This window comes from Trachemys scripta, chromosome 1, assembly GCF_013100865.1.
Source record: "Trachemys scripta elegans isolate TJP31775 chromosome 1, CAS_Tse_1.0, whole genome shotgun sequence".
Classification (NCBI taxonomy): domain Eukaryota; kingdom Metazoa; phylum Chordata; order Testudines; family Emydidae; genus Trachemys; species Trachemys scripta.
Genome location: NC_048298.1, coordinates 184,853,312 through 184,865,979, shown reverse-complemented (window position 1 = coordinate 184,865,979; position 12,668 = coordinate 184,853,312). Strand labels below are relative to the sequence as shown.

Sequence of the window (12,668 nt, the reverse complement as noted above, 5' to 3'; positions counted from 1 at the left end):
AGGGGGCTCCACAGCCGACCCGCCGGTGTTGCTAGGGTAGAAAATCTTCCGACGATCGTGCACGCGGCGCGCACACACCTAATGGAATGGATATGAGCAACACATCTCGAAGAACAACAGTTACAACGGTGAGTAACCGTCTTATCTGATGTATCTTGATTTAGTAAGATTTTAATTTGACACAGTCCCACATGACATTCTCATAAACAATCTAGGAAAATGTGGTTTAGATTACTTTACTATAAAGTTGGGTGCATAACTGGGTGAAAGACCATACTCAAAGTGTAGTTATCAATGGCTTGCTGTCAAACTGGGAGGAAATGTCTAATGGGGTCCTGGATCTGGTATTAGTCAACTTTTTTGTTAATGATCTGTTTAGTGGTGTTGAAAGTACGTTTATGTAACCTGCGAATGACACAAAACTGGGAGGGGGTTGCAAACACTTCGGAGCACAAGATTAAAATTCAAAACAGCCTTGATAAATCTGAAATCAACAAGATGAAATTCAGTAAAGACAAGTGCAAAGTACTACCCTTGGGAAGGAAAAATCAAATGCACAAATACAAAATCAGGAATAACTGGTTAGGCAGCAGTCTAGCTGAAAAGAATCTGAGGGTGATAGTGGATCACAAATTGACCAAGTCAGCAAATTGAAGCAGTTGCAAAAAAGGTAATATTCTGGGGTGTATTAACAGGAGTGTCATTATGTAAGACACGGGAAGTAATTGTTCCACTTGACTTGGTGCTGGTAAAGCCTGAGCTGGAGTATTGTCCAATTTTGGGCACCACACTTTAAGAAAGGTGTGGTCAAATTGGAGAGAGTCCAGAGGAGAGCAACAGAAATGATAAAAGGTTTAGAAAACCTGACCTATGAGGAAAAGTTAAAAAAACTGGGGATGTTTAGTCTTGAGAAAAGAACAACGAGGTGGTGCGGTAAGTCTTCAAATATGTTAAGGGCTGTTATAAAGAGGACAGTGATGAATTGTTCTCCATATCCACTGAAGGCAGGACAAGAAGTAATCAGCTTAATCTGCAGCATGGGAGATTTAGTTTACCTATTATGAAGCCTATAGAACTAACCTGCTTGCTTGCATATATATAATATATAGTTTAAGTATTTGGTTTATTGTAATAGGTTTATAAATTTATATTTGTAAATTCTGTGAAGCCTAATTCGGGACAAAAACTTTTATCTTCTAATCAAACAAATTGGCGAGCCTAAAACCCATACTATTAATATTATAATTATTATTAATATTCTTAATTAAAAAAATTAAAATTAACTTAATAAATGAAATTCCCGTATTATCCACATTAATATTAGTACACCCTAAATCGGTCTAGAGACTGGCAAGTCAGCTACGAGTCTCAAAAAGTGTGTGACAGAAATTTTCAGGGATTCCACGCATCCTTAAACCCCTGAGAATCTCACCTAAAACATAAGTAAAAAGTTAAAGCTCCAGAGAGTTGAAGAGCAAGATTGCGTGTATTATTCACTCTTAAGAACGCAAAAACCTAATTTCCTGTGGCTGCGGCTTGGCAGAAAGCCCAGTATTTCCTGTTCTGTATTGTGGTTTAGCTTATGAGTAAAACTTTAAGTTCTAAAATTTAATGTTGCAAGATAAAGTAACAGTGTTTGTTATTTAATGTGATCCACGTGTTTAAGGGGCTTTGCTGGAGGTGGAAGTTGTAATGAATGGTACCAATAAAATATAAGCAGTAGCATTGGGCCCAATAACCCACACTAAGTGGTGGCGGGGAAGTTAATAAATCTATGTATTAATTGCCACCAAAAGGCCGCAATAACTCAGAACTTGTACAGTTCTTCAGTCCCCACAACTCTCCAAGGCTACACCTCTAATCCTCAGCTCCCCAGCTGTTTGGCAGGTCCCAACCACACACACACAAAAAAAAAAAAACCTCTCGATCAGCTACAAGCCATCGGGGGGGGGAGGCGGGAAGGAAACGCTCCTCCTCCCTCTATCATTTATTTAAAACGTATTAAACTAGGTGTAAAACTGGTTTGGGGTATTGTTTCCTGTTTCTGTAAAGAAACGTTTTCAGTTACAAAGTAAAACAGCAAAGGGTTCATTATAGTTTATTACATAAGCTAGTAAAGTGTTAAAATTTAATAAGTTCTATGTTACGTGTTAAGGTAAGTAAAGTAAGGGCAAAAGTAAAGTCTGTTAAAGTTACCAGCAGTATGGTTTTAAAAAACGTTGCCAAAAAATGCATTCAAAAACCTAAAAAAAGGTTTAGAACAGCTAAAAAAAATAGCTGTTGATAAAATAATCTCTAAGCATTGTAACCCAGGGGGTTTTGTAAGTAATGTATTTAATGTAAAAACAAAGCACAAAAAAAGGCTAAACTGGTTTTAAAAAAAAAAAAAAGCTGTTAACTGTCTGCTTGTAGCTTGTAGTTTGCTTAAAAAAAAAAAGTATCCAATAAAATTTACTAAGCAACACACAAAAGCAGTATCCCAGCTAAAACAGGCCATTGTTAATTACTCCAAATCCTAAAATACCCTACAGTGAAACCCTGCTATAACGCAATAATTGGGGTCCAAAAAATTCGATCGTGCTAAATGCGGGGTCACTTTATAGCAGGGTTATGAAAATTTACCATTTCAAGCCGGTCAGTTTAATCTTGTAAATAAAAAAAAAAAAAAAAAAAAGTTATCCCAGCGTGTTTTAAACAGAAAAGTAGTAATTTAATTACATGTACATAAAAGAAACATGTGAAATCGACTATACTAATCATTGCGCAGAGTGCGAAGTCAATCTGGTTGCATGACTCCATAATTTTAAATTTCATCACTTCTTAAAAAAGCTATCTAGTGTGGTCTGCTTATTTGCCGCGGACTGTTGGCTTCTAGTAAAGTCAAGTATGCTTCTGAGTTGGAGGATTTTGACGCTGTCCGCGTCTTGAGTTTCTAGCCACCTCAAACTGGCTTCTAGGTGCTTTACTGCCTCGGACACTTTTGGTGGGAGAGTTGAGGTGCCATCGTCATTGTCGTCATTAGCGCCACTGATTTCGGGCTCTGGTGGTGCAGCTTCATTCTTCCCGCTGACATTTGCAACATTGTCGTCATCTGAGATGTGTTCATATATGGGGCAGATGTCATCTGCTGAAAAACAGTTGATATCATGATGACTGTGCTCATATTCTCTGAGTGCTTCTTTGGCTAAACACACGTCATCTTCAATGAATCTTGTAAATTCAGGCTCGTCATTGTTACCATCATTGTGTGTAGATGGTGGAAAAGCTGGACCAAGACCCTTCATCCAGCATCGTTCAATGCAACGTGCAGAGATAGCATCCCAGGCTTTCCCGCCGAGGTGACAGACTTCTTTCAAGTTGAGTGATGCTAGTGATGTGTCGACGGAGGAGTTGTTTTCCGCTTGATCATTTCACGACGATAGTTTTGCTTAAATACCGATATGATGCCTTGGTCCAGTGGCTGGATTTCTGAAGTAGTGTTCTTCAGGAGATAAGAGACTTTAATCTTGCCGTCACGACTGACAAGATTTTCTGCTGAGGGGTGGGTAGGGCAATTATCCAGCAGGAGGATAGCTTTTTCCTCCTGCTTGAGTTTTCACAAATGAGCCCGAATGGCTGGCACAAAAGTTTTATGGAACCAGTCTTTAAATATGGAGCTATTATCCATACATTCTTGCTGTTGGTGTATTCAAAGGGAAGGGCCTTCATATTAACATGATGAAAACATCTGGGAGACCTCGCTTTTCCGATCATCAGAGGTCTGACTTTGTGCTGCCAGACTTGTTGACGCAAAACAAGAGAGTGACTTGGTCCTTCCTCTGCTTAAAGCCTTCTCGTTTGTGACCATTAGTCCTGATTGCAAAGGTGCGATTGGGTAACATTTTAGAGCATAAATCAGTCTCGTCGCAGTTGTAAACTTGATCAGCTGTGTAGCAACCTTCCTCCAGCAACTTTTTAAGCTCAATTGGGTTGGAATTGGCAGCCTCTTTATCAGCTGAGCGGATTTCCCCAGACAAAAGAACTTGGCTTATAGTGTCTAGCCAGACATTACTCGACTTAAATTTGGATTCATTTCCATTGATAAGGTGATCAAATTTCTCTGCTTGAGCTTTCAGAATAGGGCCAGAAATGGGAACTTCTTCTGAGCGAGCCTGGACAAACCATTGATACAAGGCTGAATCTAGGCTTTCGTCATTAGCAAACTTGACCTTTTTACGCTGTAAACCAGTTTCCTCTTCAAGAATGCAGGGTAGGCTTCGGAGCTTTTCTTCTTTTTTCCACCCTCGCAGAGTGGATTCGCGAATTCCTAGATCTCTAGCAAGCTGAGTTTGTTGTTTGCCCTTCTTTAGTTGATCCAGGGCATACAGTTTCTCTTGGGCAGAAAACGACTTGCGTTTGCGAACTGGCGTATCCATAACGGTAAAATATTTTTAAAAATATAGGAAATTAATAACAAGTTTATAGGTAAACACCATACACATGTACAACCCGAGAACTAAGTGCAATGGGCCTGCAATGGCCACGAGTCACTTTATCCTATAAGACCGGAAGAACGCGGTTTATTTATAGATGTTGTAAAAAAAGTATTCCGGCAAAATGTGAACAGTATTGTAGCCTTAAAGGGGAGCCAACTTATGATCGCGTTATATCTGAATTCGCGTTATCGCGGGGCGCGTTATTGCAAGGTTTGACTGTATTATCTAAAGTTAGTGGTAAGTATTAATGCGTTAGCGGCTGTGGCTTCACAAAAATGGCATAAAAAAAATCAAACCTGTGCCTCAAGTTTAATGTCATCAATTAAACTTAAGTATAACAATTATAAAAAGTACCTATTGGCAACCAGTTGGGCCATACAACACTTTTCTTTTCTAATTGGCCTCAGTCCAATCATATTACACTGCTCGCACACTCCCTTTCAGGTCTTACTGTCCAATAGGGTAAAAAATGGGCAAGTCTCAAATGCTCGCCTAGCCCACGGGGCATTACGGCTGCAAAAACAAACAATATTGCAGTAAAACCTATTAAAACACCATCTTTGTTACCAACTGCCCTACTATACCAAGGGAAGCCACATATGTGTCCCAATCTTAATCAATTAAATCTAAAAAAAAACAAAGAACAAAAGCCTTTCCAACCATTAATCCAAAAAACAGTTTCTGTTAATAGGTATCATTTCTTTGTTGTTGGTTCTAGTCATTACCATCAAGGTAAACCTCATACCAAATTTAATAAAAATGCAAAAATCAAATAAAAACATAGTAAAAGTAATCTTAAAGATTTCCAAAACCAAAAAAAAAGGGTCGCTAACAGTAAATCCTTTGTACAAAAAATATGCGCCATTAAAATCTCAGGTGTATAAAGGTCCTTAAATAACTTTGCAGATTAACTTTGTAGGTCCTTTGCCAAGAACTCAAAGAGGTAACCAATACCAATTAGTGGTCAATCCTTTTTCAAAGCGGGTAAAGGCATTTCCTCTTAAGGCCAATACTGCAAAAGCCACCGCCAAGGTCCTAATAAAGCAAGTCTTCTCTCAATAAAAAAATCCCTGCAAAGGTAAAATCAAACCAAAAATCACATTTAATTGAAGAGTTCTTTAGGAGCTATCTTAAATTAATAAAAGTCCCGCAAAAACTACACATCCCGTACAAACCACAGTCATTAAAAATGGTAAAATAAACCAATCAAACAATAAAACTAATGTTAAAAAAAACTGGTTAATGCCAATAAACATCACTAAAACACTCTCATGCCTCTAATTTTAATGGCATTAAAAGCAACACCGGCTGCATCTACTAATAAAATACCCTTTAAAGAAATAACAGGCCAACCAATGCAATTACCAAAACATTTAATTTGGCACACTAGTGGCAGTCAATTAAAAAAAATAAAAATAAATACCTACCTGCAAAATCTGCAAAAACATTTAAATCAAATCCACTTGCAGGTAACAACCAAATTAAAAAAATCCAAACAAAAGGCAAAGGCTTGCTTAAAAAAAACCTTAATAATAATAATAATTAATAAATCCCTAAGTTTAAAAACAAGTAATGTTGTTGTATAAATCACCGAAACATGGGCTGTGTAAGCAATAAATCGAACCTTTCCGAATCACCGATAAACTCAGTTCAGCAGTATAAAATTAAAATAACAAAAGGCATGTGCAATAAAAACAAAATCTATCACACTAATCCGCAATCTCCTCCTCAAAAAGTAAGTAAACAGCATCCAACAAAATCGCAACAACTAAAGCCCAGCAAATTGCAACCATAAAATAAACATTAATATTTCTAATTTACTACCTTATTGTTGCTCTAAGGGTAAAACTAAGCCAAAATCACAAATTTAAAACTAAACTGTTACAGTCCCATAAAACCAAACAACATGGTCGTGCTCAATTGCCTGAGCACGTAAAGCAAAACATACTAACACAAAAAAACCAAACTATTTTACTCAACCCAAAACTTATACACAAAAAAAGCAATTTACTGTTTATAATATACATAACATAACCAACTGTTTAATAAAACCCAATGTAAAATTAATCAGCTAATCATTTTAAACAATAAGCACAAAAATCAACATTAAAAAAAATATGCTCTGCATATGAAAAATATGTCGTTAATGCAATCACTAATGCGTTACAATACTTAAAATTAAAAAAGGTTCCTAACTTAATTAAAAATAAGCAACTATTAAGTTGGTACTGTCCCAAGTGTTTTCAAAAGCTAAAAAAACAACCCAATCCACATGTTTACATTCATGCCAGCATTTGTCAGTGGGTACTATAAAAAAATAAAATCAGTAACACCTCACCCCAACCAAAACAGTTGTTTTCTTTCAAAAAAAATTGTATAATGGCACAATCTTTGTATGTCTCATGTACGGTCTTGTTACCAGTATTTAATCCAAACAAAAATGTGTACAGGCAATTGACTGCTGTCTGTTCTATAGGTCACCTCCAAAAACATCCATCTATAAAAAATGCATTAATGCACCTCCCCTGGTGGACTGTCACATTGCAACTCAAACTTAAAAAGTGCCACAAACGTGGCTCTAAAAAAAAAAAAGCCTCAGTACATCTGTAGGTGTAACGTGTTTAAAACAAACACTGTTCTGTGCAAACTACAAAAAAAAAATACTATTCAGTCTAACCCAGCCTATCATCTTTATAAAAATGGCGCTAAAGCTGTCCCCACAAATACTTAACCACCTACATCCTACCTGTGTGACGGGGTTCATTGGTGCAAACCACCCCATCAAACAGGAGCTTGTAGCCTATAGAACTAACCTGCTTGCTTGCATATATATATCTTTTCTTATTGTTTAATATAAATTTATAAACCTATTACAATAAACCAAATACTTAAAGTAAGTTTGGCTGTAATGCAAGAACCTACAGGCCATATCCTGTGTGTTAAGCTAAGGCAAAGTTAGCATATCTATATTAAAACCTTTTACTCAAAAAGCAAAGTTAATCTATAGCTTGTTACCTAAATAAATAAGTAGCCACGCCTATGTCTATAACCTTTTATCTAAACCAATAAAGAATGGCATGGGGTTTTTTCAATGTTGTATCCACTAACTTAACAGGTACTCCACAAAAAAACTTATCTTCGCACATAAGATGTCATCAATACACACATACATACTAACTTAAAAAGTAAGCGTACCCTAACATTTTGTGGGTAAGAAATAAAATTTGGGCATTTAAAAAAAGTCATTTGTGCCCTATAAAAAAGGTAACCCACTTCGCTAAAGCACTCCGCTCTATCATTCTCACTTACATTCTATTTCTACTCTGTCTCTCTATCTAGTCTATCTATTTACAATAACTACTAGTATTAGTAGGCTATACTTCTTCTTAAACTTTAAGTTTCAAAAAAACTAGGCTAAGCTTGGTTTCCCTAAGTTTTATTCTTAGTTTTGTTTATTAGGTTTTAATTTTAAGTTTGTTAGTCAAGTAAACCCTAATTTAGTTTTAATAGCTCTTAGCATTAAATTTTTCTAAGCACTGCATCCCTCACTCAAAATTAAAAAACCTAAGCTGCAAGGCTGGTCCTGTGTCTCTTACCACCAGGTTATCAAAAAAGTGTGTAAGTATATTAACCAAAGCTTTGTTGCATATAATACTATATTAGCATATACATCTTTTAAATAGCCGTAGTGCAGTTGTAACTTTGTAACTAAATATTTTACCATTTACTTACTATTATTAATTTTAATAAAAGTCTTTAAGGCTATATCTGTGTCAGTGTAAGCTTCCTGTCATACCCCAGAGGGTCCTTTGTAAATTCTGTAAAGCCTAATTTAGAACAAAAACTTTTCTCTTCTAATCAAACAAATTAACAAGCCTAAAACCCATACTATTATTAGTTGTTGATGATGATGATGATAAAAAATAAAATTAATAATTCAAATTCCCATATTATCCAAATTAATATTATTAGTACACCCTAAATCAGGATACAATTAGGAAAAAATTTCTAACTACAGTTAAGTACTGGAATAGCTTATCAAGGGAGGTTGTGGAATCCCTGTCATTGGAGACTTCTAAAGAACAGGTTAGACATCTGTCCGAGATGGTGTAGGTATACTTTGTCCTGTCTCGAGGTGGGGGGAGAGCAGGGAAGGGGCTGGACTAGATGACTTCTCAAGGTCCCTTCCACCCCTTTGTTTCTGTAAGTCTATGATTATGCAGTTGAGTGGGTTTGAAACTTCTTCAGGGTGTGACTGCTGCTTCGATGGCAGCGAAGTGACGGTGGTGTATTTTTGAAGAAATTCGTTGTCTTGAGTCTACTGGCCTGTTTTTTCTGCCACTGGTGCTAGTTCTGTTTCTTCCTGCTTTTTCCATTTTAGGTCATCAGAAAACAGAAGCAATTTCTCTAGGTGATAGGATGGGAACGGGTGCTTTGGTCTGGTATTTGAGTAACAGCAGTAACTGAAAGACTGTAGTTCTTCACTCTTTCTATTTTTTTCCCCCTTTTGTGTCTTGGTTCAAGGTTGACTTTTCTGTAAGTAAGTCTTAAAATTTGGCAGTGTTCACTATTTTAAGCACTGACTTGCTAAAGCTTAGCAAAGATAGGAGGCATGTTGTTCATCTTCACATAGTAACACAAGTAAAATCTATTGTAATCCCCAGAAGACAGAGCGGCTGCTATTTTAAAATGTCACTAATGCTGCTAGGAGTCCTTAGGAATAGTGACATAATTGAATGAATGTTGTAACTTTCTAAGAGCTTCAGATACCTTAAGCATTATTGTTGTATTTTCTTAAATTTCCAGTTCAGAATGGAACTATTTTCAGAGCTACACTGTTAAGTCAAAGGGTTTTTTTTAGAATAGTGACTTTCTTTTTTTTTTTTTTATAGCATCTGCAGAGAAAGAGGCAATCAAGAGCACATACTCCAAAGTAATGGATGCATATGGACTTTTAGGTGTATTAAGGTTAAATCTGGGTGAGTTTAAAAAAAAATGAAAAAAGGTGATTTATGAATTGGAGAGAGCCTCTCTGTCCCTGTAAGATCTTCAGGACAAGGATTATGCTTTCTTTAGTTTTTGTACTGTGCATGTTGTATTACTAGAAACAAAGAGTAAACACAAATAACTTGCACTTTCACACCCCTCTTGCTTTCAGTAATAACTCCCCGTGTTTGCAATCCCTTGACTTCCATAGGAGAAGTTGAGAGCTCACAAATTAGGGGTGCATGGTATACTTGTTCAAGAAGAGAACACCAATATCTTCCAATATCACCTGCCCAGCAAGGTTCACTGTACTGCCTCTGAATTCGATTTTCACTGTTTAATGAACAAAGTTAATACTTAACCCAAAACTAGATATAGTATATAGTTGTTTTATGACTTGTAAAGTTATCGTATTGCTATGTCAAAATATTCATGCAAAATAGAATACCAAAAGGAATTGCCTTGGTTAAAAATTAAGAGTACCGTATATACTCGATCATGAGCTGGTTTGTTTATAAGCCGACCCCCCCCAAGATGGATAAGTAAAAATGGAAAAATTTTATAACCTGTTCATAAGCTGACCCTATAATTCAGAGGTCAGCAAACTTTGGCTCCTGGGCCATCAGGATAAGCCGCTGGCGGGCCGAGATGGTTTGTTTACTTCGAGCGTCTGCAGGCACAAAGGTAAACCTAAGTAAACAAAGTGTCCCGGCGCGCCAGCGGCTTACCCTGATGGGCCAGGACAGCAACTGATGGGGAAATTTTGGGGGGGGGGAGAAGCTGGGAGTCAGGGGAGTAACCCCTGTGACCACCCCCCACCCCTAGCCCAGGATCCCCACACTCCCCACTTTATCTGGGAAGAGCCAGGGGAGGATGTCTCTGGCCAGGCTGGAGCTGCTCCAGCAGGCTGGGCGGCGCTGTCGCAGCCTGCTCCGGCAGGCCAGACCTGGTGGCGCAGCCGCAGCGTGTTCCAGTGGGCTGGGCCGGGCGGCACGGGCACAGTCTGCTCTGCGGGGTGAGGCCGAGCGTAGGGTTACCATACATCCGGATTTTCCCGGACATGTCCAGCTTTTTGGGCTCCAAATCCCCATCCGGGGGGAAATCCCAAAAAGCCGGACATGTCCAGGAAAATCGGGACATGGGGGCGCGGGGGGGCGGCCGGCCGGGGGGGGGGCGGGTGGGCCGGGCCGGGGGGCGGGGGGGCCGGGCCGGGGGGGCCCGGCCGGGGGTGCTCGGCCGGGGACCGGCAGTGCTGGGCGGGCTGACCCAGGCTGGAGACGCCGGGGGGGCCCAGACTGGGCCGCGTCTCCTCCCCCCACACTCCCCTTACCTGCTTCAGGCTTCCCACGAATCAAATATTCGTGGGAAGCAGGGGAGGGGGCAGAGTTGGGGCGGGGACTTTGGGGAAGGGGCGGAGTTGGGGGCGGACTGGGGGCGGGGAGGGGCCCCGTGGAGTGTCCTCCTTTTGGAGGCTTAAAATATGGTAACCCTAGCCGAGCGGCACAGCTTCAGCCTGCCAGCCCCAAAGCTGCAGCTGCTCTAGAGGCTGGGGGGAGAGCAGTGTGGCCAGAAGCAGAGAGACTCTGGCCCCACCTCTTCCCTTCTGTCTCTGCTGGCTGTGCTGCCTCTCCTTGCTCCCTCTGTTGGGGGGAGGGGCTGTGTCCCACCTCTCCCTCTCTATACCCGTTCATAAGCCGACCCCCTTCTCTGGTGCTTCCCTTTTTGTACTAAAAAAATTCGGCTTATGAATGAATATATACGGTAAGTACATTTTCCAGAGCTATAGAACTAAGCTTGGTGGATGTAATCATTGGCTATATTGAAATGGCAAATTGGGTTTAGGACAGGGGGGAAAAGGCTGAAAATCACTGATGAGTTCCCTTGTTATCTTTAAAATATTTGTAATTAGAATTCATCACTCAACTATATTTCTGGTTTTACAGGAGACACTTTGTTACATTATCTGGTTCTAGTCACAGGATGTATGTCTGTGGGAAAGATTCAAGAATCTGAAGTTTTTCGAGTTACTTCCACTGAATTCATATCTTTACGAAGTGACCCTTCAGATGAAGATCGTATTTCAGAAGTGCGCAAAGTTTTGAACTCAGGAAATTTTTATTTTGCATGGTCTGCTACTGGGGTCAGTTTAGATCTTAGTCTTAATGCTCACCGTAGCATGCAAGAACACACCACTGACAATAGATTTTTCTGGTGAGTTGATAATACATTTTGCCAGGCCTGATGTAATGTAATGCGTGTACATATTGATCTATGGCAAGTTTTGATCTTTGACTCTGTTCTGCAAATCTTGATTGTTAAAACTGCACTCATATATAATTCCATGTTTTATTTCAGACTCCTATAAAAGTGAGTTTGAACATTTTCTGTGATAACAATCAGACACAGTTTGGGGTGTTGTCTTCACTCAAAGATCAAGTTGTGAAAACAGACAATACTGTACTTTGATCAAAACGCTTGTCACAATGATGTAACATTTTGCTTTTTGTGTTGCCCGAAGAAACTAATTGAACCTCTATAAAATGTATCATTGCTTTTCTATAGAAAACTGGTATTGGCTGGGAGATTCCAAAGGGCATTTCTTACTTTTGAGCACTGTTGTTTCTAAGGGCTTGTCTACGCTGGTACTTTAAAGTGCTGCAACTTTCTTTCTCAGGGGTGTGAAAAAACACCCCGCTGAGCACATCAAGTTTCAGCGCTGTAACATGCCAGTGTAGACAGTGCACCACCCAGTGGGTGCTATGCCCCTCATGGAGGTGGGTTTTTTTGAGTGCTGGGAGGGCTCTCTCCCAGCGCTGCGACCAAACAAGTCACGTTAAAGCACTGTCGGGGCAGCGCTTTAACATTGCCAGTGTAGACAAGCCCTAAAACTGTGATGCTCCCTCTGTTGTTTGGAAACTACATGTTGCTTTCACTCTTTGTTTGCAGCTCTTTATTACACAGTTAACTACATTGTGTCCTTCCTTGTAGAAGGTAGTTTTAAATAAATTGTATGTGGCTTTTTTATATATGTAATTCTTGATAAAACAAGTACTACTGCTTTTTTCTGCTGAGACTGCAAACAAATGGGTCAATTAGTGCCAATCGTGAGAAATATGGACAGTATTACAACTCTTAAGAGTAAATCTTAAAACTTTTGAAGGTTAGTATACTTGTTCTTATGATTCTTAGGTGAGGTTCTGCTCCAGT

At 39.3% G+C, this 12,668-nt stretch overlaps 1 protein-coding gene across 11 annotated transcripts in view; it reads left to right on the top strand.

Moving 5' to 3' along the window:
• SYNJ1 (synaptojanin 1) overlaps positions 1-12,668 on the top strand; it is a 116,539-nt gene that overhangs the window by 24,997 nt on the left and 78,874 nt on the right. For all 11 annotated transcript variants that reach the window (XR_004648497.1, XM_034793826.1, XM_034793815.1 and 8 more), the window contains 2 exons: positions 9,368-9,454; positions 11,405-11,672. Coding sequence is in view for 10 of the 11 variants with exons in the window: in XM_034793826.1 (XP_034649717.1) it covers positions 9,368-9,454; positions 11,405-11,672 (355 nt within the window). In the remaining variant the exon portion in view is untranslated. The remainder of the gene's footprint in view (positions 1-9,367; positions 9,455-11,404; positions 11,673-12,668) is intronic.